General features: G+C 48.1%; 1 protein-coding gene across 1 annotated transcript; it reads right to left on the reverse strand.

Annotated features, from left to right (window-relative positions):
- ARHGEF33 (Rho guanine nucleotide exchange factor 33) lies at window positions 1-22,754 on the reverse strand. The gene is made up of 15 exons (XM_031063675.1): window positions 22,733-22,754; window positions 19,395-19,444; window positions 13,897-14,061; window positions 12,177-12,298; window positions 11,196-11,338; window positions 10,131-10,190; window positions 9,309-9,524; window positions 8,563-8,692; window positions 7,705-7,837; window positions 6,870-6,953; window positions 6,038-6,121; window positions 5,164-5,312; window positions 4,118-4,303; window positions 1,703-2,456; window positions 1-146 (listed from the first exon to the last, which is right to left on the reverse strand). The coding sequence occupies exons 1-15, from the start codon at window positions 22,752-22,754 to the stop codon at window positions 9-11; spliced, it is 2,436 nt and encodes an 811-aa protein (XP_030919535.1). The 3' UTR covers window positions 1-8.
- Window positions 22,755-23,249: the final 495 nt, after the last annotated feature.

The raw sequence follows: 23,249 nt of genomic DNA on the forward strand, positions 1-23,249 counted from the left end.
GGGGCTGCTTATTTCTTTTTGAAGAGCTTGCGGAAGGAGCTCCGGAACCCCCCCTTGGGCTCGTGCCGCGGGTTGTGGTCGCTGAAGGATGTTTGCTCATTGTCATCCTTCTGGCAGAACCTGGTGTTGTCTTCTGCATGGAGCTCCTAAAAGGGAAAAGACAATTTAACCAGCATTTGAAACCTCACATTCTTGTTCCCTTCTCTCTCTTTCTATTTCTCTCTCTCTCTGTGCTAGGAGGGACCTGGTGGGTGAGGAGGTGCTGACAAGGCTGGGAAGCAACACTGGTACCTCTGCAGAGAGCTTGTTCCTGGCTCTAGGGCTGAGGCAGTGACAGAGGAATAGAAGGATAAGCATTGTTAGAAGGAACTGGAGCCTTTCTTGCTAAGCTTTTTGTTTAGGAGAAGCTCATTAGCTTCTTTTGCCAGTGAGAGAGCAAGCCAGCTTGGGCAGTTGGAAGAACTTCCCACCCTCTCCTTTCTCCCCTAGAGCAGGGAGGCATCAGGCTTTGGAGCAGTGATGAAATGTGAAAAACTCTTCTACTGGCTTTGCTGATGCATGGTTTTATATCTCTGGGGCAAAAGGCTTCATTAGCACACACACCTTGTGGTAAATGTGCCACTAAAAGTGCTGTCCCTCTTTTGGGAGAGTGCCAAGCTCCTCTCAGCAAGACTCTGGACAAGACCCTTTTCTCCAATTCTGCCCACCACTGCACTTTGCACTGTGGGGGAGAACATGTCCTGCAGTTCTGGACAAGCTCCACATCTGCACCCTGCTGCGGGCCTTAGTTCTGTGCATTTGAGTGCCAAAGAGCTCATCATCCCCTTTCCCTGGGGTGCCTGTGTCCCCATGGCTCTTCCCTCTGCCTCATCTCCCCTGTTCAACCTTCTACCACCTCCTTCACTCACTAGGCTTTTTTTTCTTTTCTTTTGAAGCTTCCTTGCTGCCTTTTCAGTCAGGCTGTTGGAACCTATATTACATCATCTGCATCTACACCCTCCTATCTAAGCACCTCAGAGCACCCTTGGCCTCCTCTTCCTTGGCTGTGACAGCCCAAAGCTGACTCTGAACAGTCACTGCAAGCTACAGAAACATTGCTCCTGCAGGACCTGGTGTCCCTGAAGGGTTACACTGCTGTTTGCCATGTCCCATCTGAGGGACACGGTTGCTGGGCTCTGACTCTTCTCACACAGAGTTTGGCCTAGGTCTGTACAATCCAGGCAAAAAATACAGGTGAAACAAAATCTATGGACCAGATCCCTTCTGGTGTAAATGGGCTGAGCTTGGCCAAGTCATGCTGGTTTACACTGGCAGGACTTATCCAGCACTTACCCAGCACTCCTCACAGCAGGTGGAAAGGCACCTGTTTAACTGGGTGCCAACCACAGCACTAATTTTGAACAGCTTTGTGTAAACTTTGTGACCTGCTCAGAACATTCACCTGGAGGGGGAAGCTCAGTGACAGTGGAGACACACAAGAGGCTACCTTGTCTCAAAGGTGTTCTAGCTCAGCCAGCTGTGCGCCTCAACCTGTGCTTGTCCCTGGGGAAGATGTGTGTGAAAACGAGCAATTGAGGTCTTGGAATGTGTGGGCTTGAAAGCTGTTTTGGCATGTTCTACTCTAACTGTATCTCAGATCTTTCTCCTCCTGCTGCTGCACCATGTGCCACTTTTTTTCCTCCTCCTATTTAAGCCTCCTTACTTCCAAAAAGCTCGGTTTTTCACCCGCTCCTCTCTGTGGGGGGAAGTAGCTCCTTTGGGAGCTTCGGGATGAGGCTGAGATCATGTGAGGCTGAACATTCCTGTCCTGCTTCTGCTGCAGACGGCTCCCACTGCTGCTCCGTGTGCTGTAGAGTCTGGTGCTCACGCCCTCCGCGCTGCGCGGCAGCTCCTTCAGGGACCTGCTCAGCTGCTTCCCTTTGCTGTGGAACATCTCACGCTTGTAGGTGCTGCTGCTCACGGGAGTGCAGCTCTTAGGCAGTGGCTGCAAGGCATGGTCTGTCCTCTCTGGTTCTGAGGTGAAGTTCACAGGCCTAAGGAAGCAAATATCCAAGCTGGACTCGGAAGAGGCCGGGGAGCAGTTTTCAAAGAGAGCAAGGTTTTGGAAGGTGTCATCTTCGTAGGGGCCTGGCATGGTGAAAACCTCCCCAGGGTAGTCAAACTCTTCATAGCTTGGTGCAAAGTTCCTGGCATCCTGCAGCAGTTCCACGGAGGTTCTGATGGCTCTCTCGGTGTTCCCCACCGCGTCAGCCGGCGGCGCTTCGTACTCCATTTCGGGGATGGATTGCAGGGGGGCTGTCAAGGCCTTGAGTTCCTGCTCTGTCAGCTGAGAGGAGGCAAGGATGTTCTCTGGCCTCTCGTGTTTTCTGCTTTCCATCTCCCAGTCAGGGGGCTTTACAGCCTGGATGTTCTCCATCACTGTCGGCTGCGGTTTCTTCATCTGCGGCATCAAATGCCTTCGAAATAAAAACCAAACCAAAACAAAAAAACAGACAGAAGTGGAATACTAAAGGATGACAGAGACAGCATGACAAATTCCCCCCACCCCTCCACTCCCCCAGCCCTGTTGTGTTGATTTTATGGCCAAAAGGTACTCTCCTGTCTTGGAGAACAGTAACAGAAGTAGGTGTCTCTTACAGAAATGGCCTGGCTGGTTAGGAGGACCAAATTTGGAGACACAGAACTGCTTATCCAGTAGCTTTGTCTAACTTTTGTATTTTACAGCATAAAATGAGAAGCCAACTGCTCCATCTCTCTCCTGCTTATGTGTATTTTAGATTCTAACTTTCCTTCCCTCTCTGTAATGTAGGAGCTGTGCCTCACTTTCCTGTGGTCTGGTTGTCTTTTCAGGTGGACTGGGTTTCTCTCATGGGTAAAGTGACTCTGTCCCCAAAATGTGTCAGGAGTACTTGGAGGGCTCCTACCCTTCAGCTCAGGATGCATGTGGGGGTGGTGCCAGCTGAGGCTACCAAGGTGGAGCCCTGGAGCAATCTGTGTGTGAGAGGAAGGAGATTGGCTTGGGCAGTCTGGGGAGAAGGAGGCTAAGGACTGATCTATAACACTGCTAACAGAGGGGGACTGGGAATGATGCAGCCAAACTCTTGTTAGTATCAAATGAGATAAGAAAGCACAATGGCCACAAATTGCTGGCATAAGAATAAAGGTACGTCTAGAGTGCTTCTCTGATCATTATCTCATTTGGCACCTGTCAGGCTGGAAATGGCCAAAGGGGAACTGTATTAGGAGTGGCTGAGGACACTTGGTCTGTTCAGCCTGGAGGAGACTGAGGGGAGACCTCATTGCAGTTTGCAGCTTCCTTATGAGGGACAGCAGAGGGGCAGGCATGGATCTCTTCTCTCTGGTGACCAGTGACAGGACCTGAGGACCTGAGGCTTGGAGTTGTGTCAGGGGAGGTTTAGGTTGGATATTAGGAAAAGTTTCTTCACCCAGGGGGTAGTTGGGCACTGAACAAGCTCCCCAAAACAGTGGTCACAGCACCAGCCTGACAGAGTTCGAGAGGTGTTTGCACAAAGCTATCAGGCACACTGTGTGACTCTTGAGGATGGTTCTGTGTAGGGCCAGGAGTTGGACTCAATGATTCTTGTCCTTTCCAACTCAGAATATTTTGTGATTCTGTGAAGATTTCCAGGTGTTACCAGTAACCCTGTCTGTCTTGACTTAGTCTTGTGTCTTTTTGAACCCATTTTGTACTTGTAGCTTGTGATAGCAAATCACATCATTCCATTATATGCTGTGTGGAAAAGTATTTTTTTTCCCTGCTCTGAGATCTTGGTCCTGTTTCCCAGCTCTTGTAATGTTGACAGTGAATAATGCAGAGTGTTATTGTGCACACCACTGTCAGGCCTAAACAAATTCAGGTCCTCCCTCACGTACTGCCTTAGCAGGCAGTCCTGGCTAGAGCTCTGAAACATCCCCTGCTTGTAAACCACACAGCAGGGGATAGCAGGATGGAGCCAGCCCTCCATGTCTCTATCCATATACAAGGAGTGGTTTTGGAAATTACAGCCTGTAGCTGCCTGGTGTCACTGGCATGCTGTGGGTGAGGAGAGAATTTTCAGCCTACTTTGAAAACTGCCCACAAGGACAACAGGCTTACGGGGTGGTTGTGCCAGAAGAAGGTGCTGCTGGGAATGACTGGATGGCCTCTTCAGTGTGGATCCCACTGTCCCGCATTGATGCTGCACTGGGTGTTGGAGAAACCTCCTGGCTTGTGCACTGGGAGGTGAGACCTTTGTACAGCTTCACCAGGGATGACCTGAGGGAGGAGAAATCCATCGTCGGGCTAAGAAATAAGGCAGCGAATGAGCACGAGCATGTAGAATCACAGAAAACAGGACTGGGAGGGACCTTAATATTCCTGTTCACCTCTGCCCACCCCAAGGAAGAGCCTGTTCCACCTATTCTGCTCCAGCCAGCAGGGCATCCTGCTTTCTGTGGTGTTCTTATCACCTCTCCTGATTGCAGTCCCTCCCCAGCAATCTGCTCCAGCCCTTTACCACCCTCCATACTTGGAAGCTTCCCTTGAAGTTTGATCTTGTCCTACTCGGGTAAATCATCACAAAGAACAAAGGCAACCAGATTCTGATTTTACTAAAAAGCCTTGATTTCAAGGAATTATTCTGAACTGCAACTTGAGAATCTACATTCAGGTTAATTTCTGTCATAGTTCAACTCAAACAGGTTATGGGAGGCTTTTGTTTCTCCTACCTCCTCCCCCAGAAAAATAACATCATTCTTTTGGAGTCTCAGCCCATAAGGGAAACAGTCCTCACCCTCACCAGGGCCTGGAGCTGCCAGAGCTAAATCCCCATGTGTTTTCCCACTGGGGAGTGACTTTGCCACCAGCTTAAGAAATCAAATGATTCCATGAAACATGTGGCTGCTTTATTTAGAAGGACTTAGAAGTGATTTTTCTTTCATACTCAGAGTTAAGCAGAAGGGCCCATCCCAAGTCTGATCTCAGTTTGGAGGGCAAATGCCAGTAGTGGTTCTTCTCCAGCACTCAGATGCAAAGGGCTTTGTTTTGTTTCAACAGAGCAATGTGCCTGTTGATCTTGCCTGGACCTAAACCCCCTGTTTGCCAGAATTCCCCCACCCCTCCCTTCCCTGATGACAGAGAGAATGAGCTGATGTTGTGCTTACTTCTTCAGCTTTTTCCTCTTCTGTATCAGCAGGTCTTCGTTGCACTGGAAGAGGAGGCTGTAGTGTGAGATGAAAACGCGGAGGCGCTGCACGCACACCAGCAGCAGGTAATAGTCAGGGTGCTCTTGCTCCGTGAACTTCAGGACATTCTGGGGCACAGAGGAGAGCAGGCTGTTGGGAGGCTGTCCTGACCCTTTCTGGGGAGAAGGCACTATTGGAACCATGGATTAGGGCTCTGGAGTGCTCATGGCAGTGCCCTGGGGGAGCTTTGCTAGGCACCATGAGTTCCTGAGGGACTTGGATGGGGCCTGCCTCCCACTAGCTCAGTGCAAATGCACAAGGAACCACTGTAAATGTAATCACGGGATGGGTGGGTGATGCACTGGTTGAGTTTAGCTTAGAGTGAATAAACCAATGTTTTGATTTTCTAGGACTTGCTTTCTGTGCATTTGCCTTGTCTGAAATGTTCCAGTACAATTCAGATAAGCCTTCTGTGAACCAGAACTCTTTTTTATCAGCCATCTCTCTATAGGACAGGTTGTTGGGCCCTAGGAGCACTCTCAGATGTGTTCCATCTCTGGCCTCCTGTTTTCCCAGAGCAGCAGACAGCAGAGCCTTTGGCTTCCCAGGGGACAAAAGCTGTTTCTGGCAGGCCAATTGGAGAAACTGGCAAATATAAGCAAGCCTCATGTGAAAAAGATGAAACTTAACCTATTGTTAGCTGGCTTTCCCTTTAATTTTTTTTTTTTAATTCAAAGAATGCACTGTGTTTGTCAGGACCCTGTACCTGTACAGGCCCAAATACCAGCTCTGAGTCAAAAGTCACCTGATGTGATTAGAGTTCAACAGCACAGTTTCCATCCTGGGGCCCTACCTGTAGATGAATAAGGTATTCAGGGATTCGCTGGACTATATGAAAGAACAGAATGTAGAGATCAGACTTGATTTCTTCTTCTACCTGAAATAGAGAAAGTGACTTAAGAGTCTTTTCCACCCATAAGACACATCTCTTTCCAGATGGTTCTGTGGTTTAATGAGTAGTTGTGCTGTAAGGAGTTACTTCACAGGGGCACACCAAGCTTTTAGGTTGGGGATTATCTACCAGGGACACTCAGCCTAGTAAAGTAGGAAGGCACATTGAAAGTGCACTAGTTAAATTTCAGTGAAACTCCAAGAAAACATTGTTGCTCAGAATGAAGTTTAGGCTCAAATTAATTGAAAAAAATGAGATTGACTTCTAAATTAAAATATATTGGAAGCAAGCAAATGGGGTTAGGTTACTGCACTTTAAACTACCTTTATATTTAACTTTCTAAGTTTAAACCAAGAATCCAGACCCAAATAGATGAAGCTGAAAATGAAGACTCTTTTCTCTATAAAGGACTCAATCCCTCTGTTTGGGTGAGTCCTCCATTTTCCAGGAGACAGTTCCTGGAAAAGGTCTGGATAGCACATGCATAGGCAAGCTTTTGGGAGGTTTAATCTGAGACGTTGTTTCATGGCACAGCAGAAAAGCTGCTTTGGTTTCAGACAGTGAGGAAGGTGTCAAAGCTGCCTTTTGTAGGTGCCAGTCAGCCACGGCAACCTCCAGGAAACAGAGCAAGGGGATTGGCAGGAGAGTCCTGTCATGGGCAGGCATAACAGAAGGAGATCCAGGCTTGCATGTTGCCATTACGTGCTGGGAAGCAGGCAGGAAGGAAGTTTACCTCTTTCAGGATCACCACGTGGATCAGAGAGATGCATTCTGGCAGGTCCCTCAGGTAAGCAACGTAGTAGTCCAGAAAATTATTCTTACAAAAGAGAAAGAGAAAAGAACACACAAACTTAACAGGGATTTTTGGTCACAGAACCAACCAAACTGTTAATTCCCCACCACCACTGCTGGAAGGTCACTGATGCAGCAGAGCTGCTGTTTCACTCCTTCAGGGCTTGGAACTTTTCAGGAAAGTCTGTTTTATAAAATGTGTTCAGCGGTTGAGCACAGTATGTAAAGCTTTACTGCACGTGGGGAGGGGTCAAGAGGCTGGACAGTAAGAAGCTCTTGTTATCTAAGATTCTTAAAATTTATAAAGTATCAGATGAGTTTTTACACATCCCTGCTGCTCACCAGGGCAACAGAAGTGGGTGCAACAAACCATGTGGGCCTGTGCCTGCCCACCTGCTTGTCAGAACTCTGAGCAAGGTGTATTGGGGCAGGGGAGCATCAGAACCCCTCTCTTTTCACACCCTCACTGGAAATACAGCCATTCAAGCTGTCAAGGCTCACCTGTGGCTCCTGCAAGCAGGTTTGGGTCCCATGTAGTTTATGGAGCTGTGCTATGGGGCTGCTTGCCCACAGGTGGGTCTGGCATATGGGATCCCTGAACACCAGAGGGGCTGCCATGGCCCAGGACTGTGCTCCAAGGGGGTTTCTGAAAGGCCTTGCCCTTCAGGCCACAGCTGCACAGCACAGCCCCTCTGTTCAAGGTGTCTTGGTCTACCTGTACCTCAATAAAACTTAATGAAACATGACAGAAGATTCTGGAGAGGTTTTTAACATACCTCATCATTTGTCAGCTTCAGGAAGATGTCTCCTAGGATCCCTTGTCGTGGCCAGCTCAGGACTCTCTCCTGGAGAGCGTGCAGTAAATCCACGTGCTGCTGCACCAGGAACCGCAAAGAGTTGGGGAAAAAGCTGATGGGAGAGACCAAATCAGACTGGTTACACAGAGCAAAACCTCATCCCTAATAACTGAAATCTTCTGAAGTGGGCAGTCCTGAGTGGTCAGCACAGCCTTGCATATGTAATACTGACTGCACCTATTATTGCTGCAATAGCACAGGTGTTACTGACTCCTGTGGCTGGAGCCCTGGCTGCATCAGAGGGTCCTGTTTTGGCTGCTGTGTACATGCAAGTACTCTCTCCAGCTGGCTATTAATAAAGTGTTTTGAAAGCTCCTTAGGCTTTCCTTGCAATGCATTGAGTAGCTGACCAGAATTAGCAGCACTAAAAAGCCCCAGGCAATGCTGCAGTGGCTGATGATGCAGGACCATGGCCCTGAGCCATCCCACTGAGAGCTTGGAGGAGAGCTCCCCAGCTTTCTGTCTTGTCCCATTTGTCAGGCCCTTTTACAATACAACCCACTGATGCAGAGCTGGTCAAAATGTGCTACTGCCTTTCTGCCACTTCACGTTGATTTCACCCAGAATCAGAAAGATGGTGGACAAGATGCAAGGGACAGGCAGGAATGTCTTTAATGACTGCAAAAACCTCCAGTGCCTCCAGTTTTCAACTAGAAATAAACTAAGTGTTCAAAGATTTCTGTGTGGATGTAAGAAAATTTTGTGAGGGGATAATGCAGAAGTAATATTGACTGAAGAAAACTCTCCAAAAGACAGAGAGCACATTACATCAAATACCTTCTCTCTTTGGTGCTTCTTTTCACATCTGGCCCTTGCAGCGTGGCCTTGATCTTCAGGATGAGGGAAAGGTTGATGACATACTTCCTTTCTGACTCCAACAGCTCCAAGGCGATATTCTGCCTTTTGGCTTCCAGAAGATAAGGGTTAAGTTTAAAAATAAGAAAATACTACCCTCAAGGACAGCTGCATGTTAGACTGGTGAAGGGACCATGAAAGAAGAAACTTGTTTAAAAATTATATCAATGTCTCATCTTTTTGTGTCTTTACCGAAAATGTAAAACTCCACCCTGATGCTACAGCATGCCCCAGCCATTACCAGTGCCTCAGTTTGCTAAGAAAGCTCCAAAGCAGATGTATTTCCCCCTATGAATACAAAATTTTTCTAAGAATAACAAAACAAGCAATCAAAGGCAAAACAACTCATATCAGGGTTTCCCATCCTGAAGAAACCCTGCAGAATGAGCAGTTGTATTTTTCACCCACTTAAGCAGCTACTCTGCTGCAATCCCATCATTACTCTGAACCTGGCAGGTCTTGGAAAGGAGAAGGGCTGTCCTGGGTACAGAGTGGTTCTGTCAGTGACACAGCCCAACAAATACAAGGGCCAGAGGTCTTGGAGTGTGAGGCCCTGAGAGATTCCCCCCAGCAGCAGAAACTGGCCTGTGTGTCTCCCTCCATGGATGCTGATCACCAGCCAGCTCACAACAGCTTTGAGCCTCTAGCCAGAGTTTTCTACTCCTTACCAGCCAAAGAGGGTTCACATATTATGTTGTCTGCTGAGCTGTATCTGCTTTGGCCCATGTCTTTCCCTCTCTCCGGTTGCTCTTTGGAAATGTATTCATCTCCCCAGTCCTTGGTGTCCTTGGGCTGCTTCCATACTGTTGATGGCAGATGCATTTTTGACTGCCCCTCTGTTGCCAGGGAAGGCTTGAGGCTGTCATCTGTCTCTATGGCTGCTCCTGCAATGACAGACAGCTCTATGGACTCTGACATCACATCTCTCTGATAGGTTATGCTGCAGCAAGCAGCTGTGTTCCCATCCATTTGAAGCACTGGAAGGTGAATTTGGAGCATTCTTTGTGCTTCACAAGAGCTGTAGCCTTGTAGAGTTAATTTGCAAAGGAAGTGCAGTTGGTGAGCTCTTCAGCAGAACAAGGTTTGCACTCTTCCAGCATTTATTTTCAAGCCAAATAAGATCTAAAATTAGACATACATTAGAGAAGCAGAAACACCTTCTCTTCCCAAGTGGGAAAAGTGGTGCTCTCACTATTCTTCGTCACATCAGGAAGCTTCAGTTCTTCCTTTCTGCAAAAGCACTTAGAATCTAAGAAAGCAATAGTAGAAAGGCTTTCTCTGCCAAATCCTTGGCACTGACCACCAGAGACACTTCAGGGACACAGGTTTGCCCTCATATCTCAGCTGCAAGTAGGAAAATGGAGGTACAGGGCAGAGTGAAAGACATCCCTGTGAAATGCCTTCCCTGAAAGCATTTCTTCAGAGCAGTTAAGCAAGCACTCTAATTAAATCATTGTCCTGCTGTCTTTTGATGCTTGATATTTTATTACCTGGGCCTGCTATGACCTTCACACCTCCTTCTCCCATGGGCATGATCCTGGTGTCAGACACTGTTGAAGAACAAAGGGAACTTTAGCAACAGAAGGCAACTGCAGAGCTTGCTTCTTCCTGCCAAGCCCTGTCACTAGGGTAAAATCCTCCAGTCTTTCAGAGTTTTGCTATGAAAACACCCCTGTGGACTCTCCTGTAAAGAGGATCTTTTCTGCTGGGCTCTTGTCATAAAGTCTGTGTTTCAGTAACCCTTGCAGACAGATAATGTGGGATCCCTGCTGTGCTCAGTGGTGCGTGACTGCAGGGGAATGTGAGCAGTCTTGGCTTCTCCTGGCATGCAGGTGCAGGTTGGGTAGAGGATACTCCACGCAGAAGAAAGAGGATGGAGACCTGACACAGAGACAGGAGTGATGTTTTGAGTGGAAAGGAGCTAATTGAAGAGCAGAGGGATGAGACTGGAAAGAAAAGAGCAGTGGGAGAAGTGGGTGAGAAAGGTGGTTGTGCAAGAGGGGTGTGAGGGAGAGAGCTGACATGCCACCTCAGAGCATAGGGCAGAGGAGGGCCACAACTGACAGGTTCTGGGCAAAACAGAGTAGAAAACAGCATATGGTTTTCATCTCATCTCTGCCTTTGTTGACATTTTTAATGAATATGTTTTTATTATCTTCCTATCTGAACAGCAAGAGAGTGATAGACCAGCTTAGACCCCCCAGACTAGAACGAAAGGTTCTGGTCCGTGTCCTTTTCTTTGATTCCAACTTCCAAGTGTTTGGCAGTTGACCAGTGTTTTCTTCATCAAGGTGTGATCCTCCTTCCTGTGCCCTGCTCCCTCACACAGAAACAAAACCAGGATTTTTATCGAGCCCCCATTTGGTTCTGTATCTGTGCCACTGTCACTACAGAAATGAAGATCCAGCCTGTATCCCTCTCCTTGGAGGAGGCAAGAAATGGCTGTTGAGACAGTGTTTGCAGAGCAAATACTTCCTGAACCCAGGTTACCCCAGTGATCTTTTTCTGATTTTTATCCTGAGGAAGGCACTGCATTTGCCTGTTCTGTTTCTTACCTTTTTCATAAGTCACGTTGTGTAAAAGACTTGTAAAATCTTCATTGATCAGCACAGGTTCTGGGAGGTTGATGGATCGAAACGGGCTGCCCTGGAGAGGTGTTGGCACTGTCTGTGACCCGTGGTCATCCTTCTGTGCTCTCCTGTACAAACACAAAGAACGAGGTGCTTGGAAAGTCTGAATGCTACAGGTGAAGCTCCTACACTACATTTGTGGCCAACACTGTCAGAAATAGGACAACTCTAGCAGAGACCAGGAAAGGAGCTGGCTTTGATGGAATTGGCAGTTCATGAACAGTGTTCTGGAAATAACTTCCACTGGCTACAGGAGAAGGTTATTTCAGATCTATTATTTTGCAGAGCATATTTAATCTAATTAAATAGCTTAATTAGCTGAGGGGCTAGCCTAGATTTGCAAAGTGTTTGCATAAAGGCAGCTGTATAGACTCATGATCAAAACTCTCTTTTCAGAAGGAGGCTAATTAGGAGCAAGCTGGACAAGTGTCTGCTTCATCACAGCATCAGTGTGAGAACATTCCCTGACTCTGCTCAGAGGAGAAAAGGCTGTTGACAGGAAAGCAGAGCAGGACTGCACCATCAGGAGCCCTTTGAGTCCTGCAAGCTTGGAAGGGGAAATTGCAGTGCTGTTGTCTGAATGGAATGGTAGAGGCTTCTGACTTTCAACAGCCCCAGCATGTCTTTAGTGGGTCTCTGTTCCACCAGGCCCTGGCTCTCCAGGGAGCTGCTGGGGGCTGTTTTGCTGTTGGAATCACAGTGAGGTGTTAGCACTTTTCTTCTGTCATTGCTCTGTGGGGTGTGTGTCTAAGAGCCTGGGGTGAAGTGTAGCATTTCTGGTCATAAACAGGGTTGATACACACATCCAGCCAGGAAAAAAACTAAGAAATTATGCTATACAGAAAGGAACAAAATGGACACCACTGCTAATTAGCATTTTGAGGACCATGGAGTTTGGACCCTTACTTAGCTTTCATTTTCCGTGATTCCCGCCGCTTCTCTTGCTGCAGCTGCTCAATTTTCTGTTGCATTTCCTCCTGCTTGGCACTGATTTCTTCAATCATTGACTTTGCATCGCTGAGCTCCTCCTGAGAAACAGGCAAAAGCACAGCATTGCCAGGGTGCCCATCAGCCTTACGTGGCACAGCTCTGAGTGATGGCTGGTGTGCACAGAAGGTGCTGCAGGGTGCTCTGGGGAGTGGCTCTGTGATTAGACACTCTTCCTTTGCAAGGCCAGCATGTGTGACACGTGCTGTGCACAACGTGGTGATCCTCAATTCTACAGGCCACTCACCCAAGCCAGTGTGGTGCCACATGACCAAGGCACTGGTGGGAGATGAGACTCAGGGCTTCATCCACCACCAGCTGAAAGCACTGGGAGGACTCCTGCCCTTAATGGCATTTGGAGGCGGGCCTTAGGGAGCACATTTCCCTCTGCAGTTTTCCAGCATGTGTATTCACATGTTGCACCTGGTTCAGATCCCAGTCTGAGCATTCACATGTATAAGCTTTTGCCAATCAGGCCATGGATCTGCCCTTTTAGCCTGGTTTGCTAAGGAAATGAGGCCCTCCGTATCCTCCCTCAAGCAGTTTCAGCCAAGCCTTACTCAGATGTAAGGCTCTGATGCATGAAGTTCCTGCAGGTTCCATGAGTGTGAGCAGCAGGATTGAGGAGGAATACTCAAGAGTTTCATGTAAATCAAAAGATTTCCCCCAAGCAAGGAGGTGACTTCACTGGGAGCTCAGTGGTTGAATAGCCAACATGGGCATGAGGCAGAGAGAGAGCAGCCTTTGCCCCTTTTGTTGCTTGCATAATTCTTTGTATCTGCATTTTAAATCCCCTTTTCCCCTATGACAATGTCCTGGGGAACCCTGTGTCTGGTTGCTCTGAGACCTCTCCCATATGCCCTTGCCCTTTTTGTTGTCTTCCTTGCTCATCTGGCACCGAGGGCTCCTTTTGCCTGGTGCCATCTGTCTCTCTGTCACAGGGTTAGTAATGGGCTTTGTCAGTAAGCAGCCCTCTTTAGCTTCACGAGGTTTTATTGACTCAGCAAACACCCCTGGGGAAATTTTGCAATAAAAACTATAAAAAAGTTCCTCTGCCTACCTCATCATCCAGTTTCTGCATGGAGACACTGGCTGGTCTAAAGTGTACATCAAGCCTTCTTGCTAGGCTGTCTCTCCAGCCCTTTGTCTTTATCCTCTTGGGCCAGATCAAACCAGGCTGCACTTCCTCCCAGCCATGTGGAAATGTGACTTCAAAAGGCTTTTAGGGTTTTGTGTTAATTTGCTGCTCCCCAGTGGCTTTGGTTCCTGCAGGAAATGCAGGAGACCTGACCCAGGGAGAGGTGCGGGACTGTGGCCCAGCAGTAGCCTGTGAGCAGGCCATAAACCTATGGCATGTGCAGCCCAGAGCAAGGGCTGCTTTGTGCCCAGGTAAGTCTCAGCACAGCCTCATGGCCAGTCAAGAAGGCTAAATAGGCCAGAGTGTGGGATACTTGTGAGTTGGAGCAGTGATGGGAGACCCAAAGCCAAAGGAAGTACCCCAGGTGTATCCAAAACAATTGCTCACTCATTTTCTTTGCAAACAGGGGTGCTCCCTGCCTGATGGAGGCAGGAGAATGCTTCCCTCTGCCAGGCAAGCTCATGTGGAAAGCATGCAGCTCCCCACAGGTCACACTCCTACCTTGAATGTGTTGAGGGAATTCTTCATCTCAGCCACCTTCTCTTCCATGGCACAGCGGCAGCTCTTGACCTTCTCTTCCAGGGCATACTCTCCATGCTGGATGCGTGACAGCTCCTGCATTGCTTCTGTGAAACCCGCCTTCAGCTCAGAGGCCAATGCCTGCAACTACAGCAACCACAAACAGGGGGGTTCAGTCCCGCCTCCCAGGCTCAGGTGTTTGTGTCCCCAGGGTCACAAAGGCTGGGTGTAACCCATCCTGTAAGGTGCTGTCCTCTTTCTCCTCCTCCTTTCATGGCTGGGAAACATGGGGAGAGGTTTGGCCCCTGCTGCAGCCTTGGTACAGAGTAGGAGGTGTTTGTCTTGGGCAATCAATGTGCCCTTTTTCAGACTATTTTTAAAAACTTTTTTGAGTTTTTCCAGGCTCCCTGGCAGTTTGCAGACTGTCAGCCTGTAGTAGGAGAGGACAGTCTGAAACATGCCAAGAAGGTTTGCAATAACAGCAGCCAGATTATTAATCTCCAAAGCAGCTGAGCAATCAAGAACGTGTCCGGTTTTGAGCAAGTCCTCCTCCCACACGTGGGGCTGGTACTCTCCCCACACAGGTCTAACCCCTCGCTCTCCAAGGGCTGTGGAGAAGCTCTGTCCTTTGCCACGGGCCCTTTCCATGGAAGGAGGCAGCTCTAACTTGTGCTGGGGAGGCAACAGGAGGTTTTCCTCTGGCATATAGTGACGCTGTGCCCGCTCTCTCTGTTTTCTGTCCCTAGAGGCCCTGGTGCTCACCACCTAAGCTGGAGGCAGGCAGTGATAGCTGGGTGAAGCAGGAGATGGACTGGGGCAAGCCAGGCTGGCAGAGCAAGCAGACAAGGCAGGTGTGGAGGTGGGCAGTGAGGGGGATCAGCGGCTGGCACAGAGCTAAGCAGGGAATGCCCTCTTGGGAGCAGCTCGGGCTGGTGAGCCTGACTCTGCCCCAGTGCTGTGAGCGAGGCTCGTGCTGCCTGCACAAAGCCCACAGCGAGGTCGCGGCCCAAGGCGCTTCAGCACAGAGGTTTTTACCTTTACAACAGAAATGCGGCCTAACATCTGGTTATAAACTGAGTCCAAAGCGGGAGCACTGCTGGTAAGCGGAGAGCCACCCCGGGAACTCAGGCGCTTGAGTCCTGCAAATGGAGCAGAGATGGCTTCCGATACCTCGGGGCAATGGCACGCACCAGCCTCCTCTGGTCAAGGCTGGCAGTGTCTTTACAGAGGATGTCTGCCTGCCATCCCCAGCACTCACCCCACAGCCCCCACTCTGAGCTGCCTGGACACACATTTCCAGAGTGCCTGGGTAGGACTGACAGGAACCACAGGCACTGGGACAGTGCAGAGGGGAGCAGGAGGCTGACGACATCTTCCTCCATCAGGATGAAACCCTGAGTCCCCAAGCCAGATGGAGCTCCACACTCCTTGGCTGAACACTTTCCCCCACCCCTCCTGGCCACAGTGTCACCCTGTGACCTGTGCATGTAGCCTGAAGGGTCAGAGGGGCTGCTTAGGGCAGACAATGACCACACTGCTGCTGATATCTCAGCCCAGATGATCGTGGCATCATCACACATCCTAACATATGTGCCTGGAGAAGGGGGAGGGAGGGTTATAAAGTCCTGTGACTGTGCAAAATATTAATATTCCCATCCCTGCTCACAGGTGCTTAAGGACACACTTTCCCCCTGAGCTGACATGGCCCAGGCACAGTCTGTCAGCCAGCCTGCATCAGGGCTGGGCATCACACACTGCCCTCCAAGTGAAAAGGGTTCATTTGCAAGATCTGTCCCTTCCAACTGGAATATCTATTCCATTCTAACCTATGCTATCCATTTTAGAGATCTGCTTCAGGATGGAGATATCACAGCCCCAAGTCTTGCTACCAGTGGAGCGGTCCTGGAGCTGGCCCTGGAGATAACATGGTCTGGGGAGAATAAGCTGAAAATGAAATATTTCTGCCCACAAGCCTGACCATCTCCTTCTCAGATGCTTCTTGAAAGGGGGTAAACTACAGAGATTCTTTGAAGGGTATAGGGGTGGGAATCATTGCTGATCTTGAGGTTTCAGAGTAAGAAAAGCTGCAAAGCATCAGCAAAAGTGGACCACTGCAGAGAATTTGGTGTCCATGGGCACTGAAACACTCTATGAAAGCAGAGTTCAGCCAACATAAGGAAAGACTTGGATTAGAGCCTGGACAAAATATCCTCTGCATCTAAGAGCAGACAGTGACCAGTTATTTTGGTATTTGCTTTTGGCCAATCTCTGCTTTTGTGGTGACAGTGCTAGCTTAGTTTCTTTGTGTATCCATCTCAGTGCTCCAGAGCCCAGCCAGAGTCTATCCTGCCCCATATATCCTTCCTCAGCCCCATGCAGCTTGCAGTGGCTGTTTCAGAGACTGAAATGCATCCTTGTGTTGCTGCTTGAGGGATGAATGCAGCCAGAAACACCAACCAGCCACGCAGCTTGTCTGATGGAACAAGAAGTGCTGAAACCCTGAGCAGGTCAGGGTTAGCATAGAGGGAAATACATTCTTGTTGCATTGGATGCAGAGTTGATCCAAAATCAAGTGAAGTGGTACAGGAACAGCACGTTATCTTTAAACTCTTGCCAAGCATGGTGTAGCTGTGGATTTTAGTTTGAGCTCATTTCTAAAAGCAAGCTGTAGAGAACCATCCTTTAAATCCCATAAGCTGTTAAAACAGATAGAAGCCATAGAGGTATCAGGCCCTGCCCATGTCTTGGCCAAGTGACAGGGCTCTGTCTCCACAGGGATGATCTATGCCTACAGGACTAGAGAGGTACTTCACAGGTTTGTGACCCTCTGGAAAGTCAAGCCAACTCTGTGTTTCTAAGTGCAACACATACCAAAAAAGACAGATTGTGTAATACAGCAACAGTTAAACCATAATGTGTTGCCCTGGCTCACTTATTCATGGCAGTAAAGATGTAATTTAACATTTAAGTTGTGGAATTTAAGAAACAATAACTTGAATTAATTAATGCCTACAGGATAAATGAATCTGCACAGTCATAGGGAGTCCTTCAAACCTGTCCAACAACTGTTCAAAAAAAGCATTTAGGCATCTAAATAATTCAGCACCAGGTACAGATTTCAGCGCCCATCTGCCTTTGGACTGTGGCCCTCAAACCTGTCAAAGTAAAGCAGTGAGGCATCCAGTGCCATGTGTCTGTAGGTATGTCTTTCTTGGGCCCCATGACTCCTATTTCACCTGCTGCCCTGATGTTTTTCAGCTCTGTGTGGAAAAGCCGTGCTATTCACAAAGGGTGCACAGGACTGATGCTGCTTCCTGGAGCCAAGCCACCAAAACTGCAGAGTCTCCCCCCTCTCTCTTGGTGGGTGCCAGCAATTTGAGACATTTGTAAAAAATAACAACAGTCCTTGCAGCCTAAAGATTTGATCAGGCTTTGAGGCAGCCCAGGGAGGATGGTTGTGGACAGCAGATGGAGATGGTTTACGGAAGGAGGGAGTGGGATGGAAAGAGGGCAGCAGAGCCTTGGTGAGCTGGATCACTGTCCTGGCTGCCACTGAAAGGATGAGAGGGAGCCCTGCCTTCTCTGAGTAGCTGTGTCCCCACAGGTTCCCCCAGCACTGGCCAGGCTATCCAGGGCCCTGTCTCCACAGGGATGGACATTTGCATCTGCACCCGTGGCAGCTGCCTCAGTCCTACACTAGAACAGGACCTGCTGTCTGGGACCTTGAGCTGGAGCCTGTCAAAAGCAGGAGAAAACAGGCTCATGATAAAGAAATACTGCACAGAACAATTCTGCTATTATAAATATATCCTTGAAAAGAGCAGAACCTTCGGTGGCCATGAAGGAGTCCTGTCTGTGGTGCTTCCCCAGCTTATCTACTGTCCATCACTGCACATCTTTTGGGGCTGCTCTGAAGAAGTAAATAGACATTGTATCTCAAAAGAGGGCTGCCTGAGGACACTGCTTGAAACCAATCTGGCACAAAATCCAGTGTTTGACACAAGCCCTGGATCTGGTTTTCTGAGTTGTATGATGCATGCTTTTACCAGGAAACAAGTAATTTTTAGAACAGCCACTAACTCCTGTGCTCAAGGGCAGCACTCCTACAGCCAAGCATTAGGAAGGCTTGCAGTGCCTCACAGCAGGAAAGCAGCAGGGCTGCAGTCATTTACAGTGGTAAAGAAGCTGGTCCTAGGAGTATATCCAGCATATATATTCCTAGGCAAGGATGGTAGGCATACAGTCAGAGCAGCAGAGTAAGTACAGAAGAGAAGGATGACTTAAAGGGAGCTGCAAGTACTCATCAGCCCTTGTTCCACATCTCTGCAGCCCCTTTTGGTAAGTGCATCGTCCACAGGGCCTTTGCTGAAGCAGAAGGGAAGAGCCAGCTGGTGACTGACATGTAAGGACTCATGAAGGTACCCACATGTCAGCTGGAAAGCCACATGTGTGCTTGGTGTTTCCAGCACACAGTCCCAGGTGCATGTTGGATGCACTGTGCTGGACCCCTGGAGCTCTCTGATGGGAAAAGAAGATGAGATGACAGAAGTGCTGGGTAGCTCATGGAAAGCAGTGCCTTCTCCACTTGCCAGGGTGCACTTGCACGCAATTACAGACATTAGTGTTGCAATGGTGACAAGGGAGGTCTCAAATAGTCTGGATTTCCACTTCAGGGGTATGTTTCCTCTCTCAGATTACAGTTCCATATTGAACCAGACCAGGGATTAAAGTGCTTAAAACTCTGTCACATTTCCTGCAGACTGGAAATGAGTAGGAAACATCACTGTGGAAAGGCTAAAACTGCATCTTACAGGACGGATACTCCTTGGGCTGTGGTCATAGACAACCTTACAGCATCTGTGGTGTCCAATTGCAGCAAAAATGTTAGCCCAAAGACAAGGCACAGAGTTCAGGAGGAACTGATCACCTGTGTTTCTAGCTGGGAGGCCAGACAAAGACATGCAGAAAGACTCAACACTCTGGCTGCTCTGGATTAACAGGCAAGAGCACTCCATGGTCTGAGGAGCTGGGAGGCTGCCAGGATAACCCAAAGCCCCACAGAAGACTCGAGCCCCAGCTGCATAAGACACCCCTGGCCCATGTCAGTCAACAGATCATTGCTCCTGGGACAGTTCATGAGGTTTGCTGAAAGCTCATCAAAGCTCAGTCATGAAATCTCGCCCCAGCCCAGTGAATTGACATTCTCTAGTTGGTGCTAATGATGTCAGCTGCTTAATTAGCTGAGCTCACAAATCACCTGTCTAAATACAACTGGTTGTGAGCAAATTTTACTGACAGGTCTTTTAAGATGAGGCCCAAGATGTATGATATTTATTCATGCAGTGTGCACATTTTGGTTGCCATGTTTCTTGTAAATGCCTACATTTTTCCTTCAACTTAATTTAGCTTTTAACTACTGTTTATATATTAGTAACTCTTTAAACTCTTGGAGTTATTTAGGGCATTTTGCTCATCTTTACCTGGGAAATCTGTGTTGCAGGGGTACTCACAGGCACACTTTCAGTCCCTCCTGTGGGAATAAAGAACTTCAGTCAATTAAAATGACTTATAATGGCTGCTATAAATAACTGGAACAGAGGGTTTGAAGTCCCTCTTGAGGAGCAAATCAGTTTTAAAGGACTCAGGTCTCACTTTAGGAGGTCTGAACACCATATCGTTTGTAAAATAAACTGCAATTATAAAATAGGAATGACTCACCTAAATTCAGATGTTAAATTCACCTTATTTGCTGTCCTTTGTCTGGCCAGTGTTGATCCATGCAAGGAAGTGAGAAAGCTTGTATGTGCAATTAGGACTAAGTTGCTCCTTGTGAAGTGTAGTTCTGTGTACCAGCCTTAGATAACACGACTTTTGGGTTTTTTTTTTGTCCCAAAGCATTACTGATCTGTTTCTCTACTGAAACGGTCAATTTTGTCCTCTGCTATATCTGTACATATTTCTATTACCTCCACAAAAGGCAAAATACCTTATCTGTATATTTTAAGTTTTATTTTGTCACAGTGCAGTCCAAGCACTAGTGATGTCTTTTCTAACCTCCCAAAATTACACCTTTTCATTGGTTTTGTCATTCCTGGGGGTTTGTGGGATGGTGATCCCAGCTGATCTTGTGCAACTTAACATTGCTGAAACAGACTTAGCTGATGGAGGAGACTATATCTATTTTGCAGAAGTATTTTGGACACTGCAGAGACATTATCTCTAGGCATTAACCCTAGAATCATGGAATCATTTGAGTTGGAAGGGACCTTTTTAAGGGCATGTAGTCCAACTGTATTGTGAGAAAACTTTCAGTTGTCCAACAGAAATCACCTCTGGCTGTGCTGCCGTTGCCCTTTGAGGCAATTGCAGTCCAATGGCCTTGGTGTTATTCCCTCCATCAGGCTCCCTAGCTGGATCTCACTCCCAGAAAACACCATGCTACTCTGTTCCTCATCTGGATTGCCTCCCCTTGGGAATGCCACTTCACCAGATGGGTTTTCCCTTGCCTCCAAGGATTTGCCTCACTCATCTCTGCTGTTAAGTCACAGACACGACCAATAACTCCATGCCCAACTCCAGGGGAAGCCAAGCTCCTTCTTTCCATGCTGGCTACAGATGCTTGGTGCTTTTCCAACCTGGGCCTTTAGGACCACGGAAATGCAGTCCTGCAGAGGCTGGAAAAGCAGGGAGGACTCTGCACAGTCAGCCAGTGGAAAGTTGAAGCCTGGAAGTCAGAGCTATACAAGGCATAGCTCCATTCTGATTTTCTTTACCCCTGAGGGGGAATGTGGGTTACCAGCAAGGACACCTATGAAATGGCCCTGTTCTGGTCTCTAGGATTTGTCCTGATTCAGAGGAACTCGAGCAAATTCCCCAGTGAATTGCAGAAGGGAGAGGCTGAGAGGCTGTGGGCTCCTCTCTGCCCATGTGCCACTTCCTGCCCGAGCTAGTGGCTCTCTCAGCTGTGGGGTTGAGTAGCTGGGTCAGACACTGAGCCTCTGGGGATATCCTCTCATGCTCCCTCCTAGGGGAAACAAGAAGCAGCAGGCTGACTGGGACAAGTGACTATGACTGCAGACTGCCAGCTGTTTGGGGTCAGAACTCATCAGCCAGCCTGCACCAAGTCCCACATTTCAATTTTTAAATTACAGGTTGTTTTCATCTTCAGCTTTGGCCTTTCTGGTTCTTTTTTTCCAGATTTTCTCTGCAACCACATGAATTAGGAACTGACCTTTGGCCAGAAGTTTCTCCTGATGCCTGGAGCTGGGGCTGTGTGTACAATGACTCTCCTGAATCATGGAAACTGAGGCCCATGCCAGTTCTGTTGGGCTCTTGCTGGGGGATAGCAAGGACTGACTCAAAGAGAGCAAGAGGACATATTTCTGAATTAATAGTACAACACAGACCAGGTGCTGGGAGGACAAGGAGATGCTGTTTTTACAACATGGGTGAGTGTATTGAGTGCAGAGCTCTGTGAAGGACTGGAGGTGTCAGGTAGAAGCATAGCACAGCAAACAAGAGTCTCCTCAAATTTTCTTTGAGTGTCTTTTAATCTGATACATAACACAGAGGGCCTGAGCCATGTCCTGCAGAGATCTGTAGGGATCTTTCATGTGGATTTGATTGTGCATCAGTCTGTAATGTCCTTGGATTTACTAAAAGTGAGGAACTGCTCCTGAGTGAGACTGGAACTGGGGAGAGGATCATTGCTACTGTGACTTTACTTCCACCTTTGCCACAAGCACTCTCTGAATGTACCCAGTCAAAACCCAGATCATTTCTATAAAGTCACTGCAAAGAGCTGAAGCAGAGGAGGCTTCTCACAGTCTCACTGTGGGAAACAAGGGACTTTGTGCATCTCCCAGTTTCTGCAGTGAATATCTGCAGCCCATGAGGGCATAACAATTAATTGGAAAAAATCCCTGAGATAATTTCCTTTTCAGCCTGCTGTAGTGTAAGGGCCTAGGTACATAGACCTAATTTCATCAAATTAGAATAATCATAATAATAATAGAGAAATTAACTTTTCTGATAACTATGTCATAAATAGTGGCACCACCAAGCACCTTTTAAGAGGGAAAGAAGTGGTCCAGTCTCCCTCCTGAGCTGACATCTGTGGACACTCCTAGAGCTGCTCTCCCTGCTCATAGTTCCAAGAGTTCCTCACCATATGGACACAGTGCCTCTGAGGTAGCAAGGCAAAGCACAATGCAAGGGGTTTGGGGTGGAAAGCAAGTACCACATTCCTCTGAAAGAAGTCAATAACCACTAAAACCCTGGATTTGAGCTTTGCAGACTTTCTATAATGCAGCCAACCTTAGCAAGGACTGATTGCATGCAAGCAATGTGGCCTGGATACATCCTGGTGCTTGCAAGATTGGGATTGGTGCAGATATCTGTGTTGTGGCACCGGTACAAACAAGAACCCCTCCCTACAAAGCACATGGGGGAGAGAAGCAGATCCTCATCACAGCACCCTCATGTAAAACACAGCTTTGGACAGTCAGAAGTCTCTCTACATCCTAAGGCAGAAGTGGGGCACGAGGCAAGAAAAGGAATGACTTCTCAGGTTGGACATTACATATGCCACAGGAGTATTTTCCAGTGAGGAGAGGGAGATGGTTCTAAAATAAGAAATAAAAATGCCAATCCCCAGATATTTCTAAGAACTGAAAGTACTGAACATTTGCCCACAGCTGCCATGGTTGAGAGGCGCTCTCAGGGCCTGGCTGGTGGCCAGCAGACAGTTCCTATGAGAGCATGTTTCTCTCTTGCTGCCTTTCATACGAGCAAGAAGTGAAATAAGAGGATGCTTTACCTTCGTGTTTGTTTGTGTCCATGGCTGCTATGGGCTGTGCATCCTCGCAGGGACTGCTGTCCTCACTCGGGAGGGCTCTGGCTGGTCACTGGGAACATCCCATGGCTTAGAGCTGCCCACATGTGAGCCCTGGGCTGGGTCAGCTGATCTGAACCCTGAGTGCAGAAAGATGCAGAAAGGGTTTATTGAGCAGAGCTGCTCAAAGTTCAGACAACAGAGAAAGGAGGAGGGATTTGAGAGAGAATGAAGCATCCTAAAGATCTGTTTGGCTTCACAGTGCCTCCACAGAGTGGATGCTGATACAAATACTTCCCTCCCAGCCCAAGGCCATCTGTGCTTCCATGGACAGGTGACTAAAAGATTCTAGGTAGTCCCACAGAGAAGGTTTTCTCAGCAAGATACTTCCTGTATGAACACTGAATCAAAATATGCTCTAGTTTGAACAGCACACGAACACCTTGCACGAGTGTTCTGCATCCAAGAGACAGCTTTTTGCTAGGCAACCAGTCACCCAAAA

Source organism: Geospiza fortis, unplaced genomic scaffold, assembly GCF_000277835.1.
Source record: "Geospiza fortis unplaced genomic scaffold, GeoFor_1.0 scaffold99, whole genome shotgun sequence".
Classification (NCBI taxonomy): domain Eukaryota; kingdom Metazoa; phylum Chordata; class Aves; order Passeriformes; family Thraupidae; genus Geospiza; species Geospiza fortis.

Coding starts and splice junctions, on each gene's coding strand:
- ARHGEF33 (XM_031063675.1), bottom strand. CDS start 22,754: ATGGACACAAACAAACACGAAG. Junction 10,191..11,195: donor CAACGTGACTTATGAAAAAG/GTAAGAAACAGA, acceptor GTTCTTCAACAG/TGTCTGACACCAGGATCATG. Junction 8,693..9,308: donor ATGTGAACCCTCTTTGGCTG/GTAAGGAGTAGA, acceptor ATCTTCTGGAAG/CCAAAAGGCAGAATATCGCC.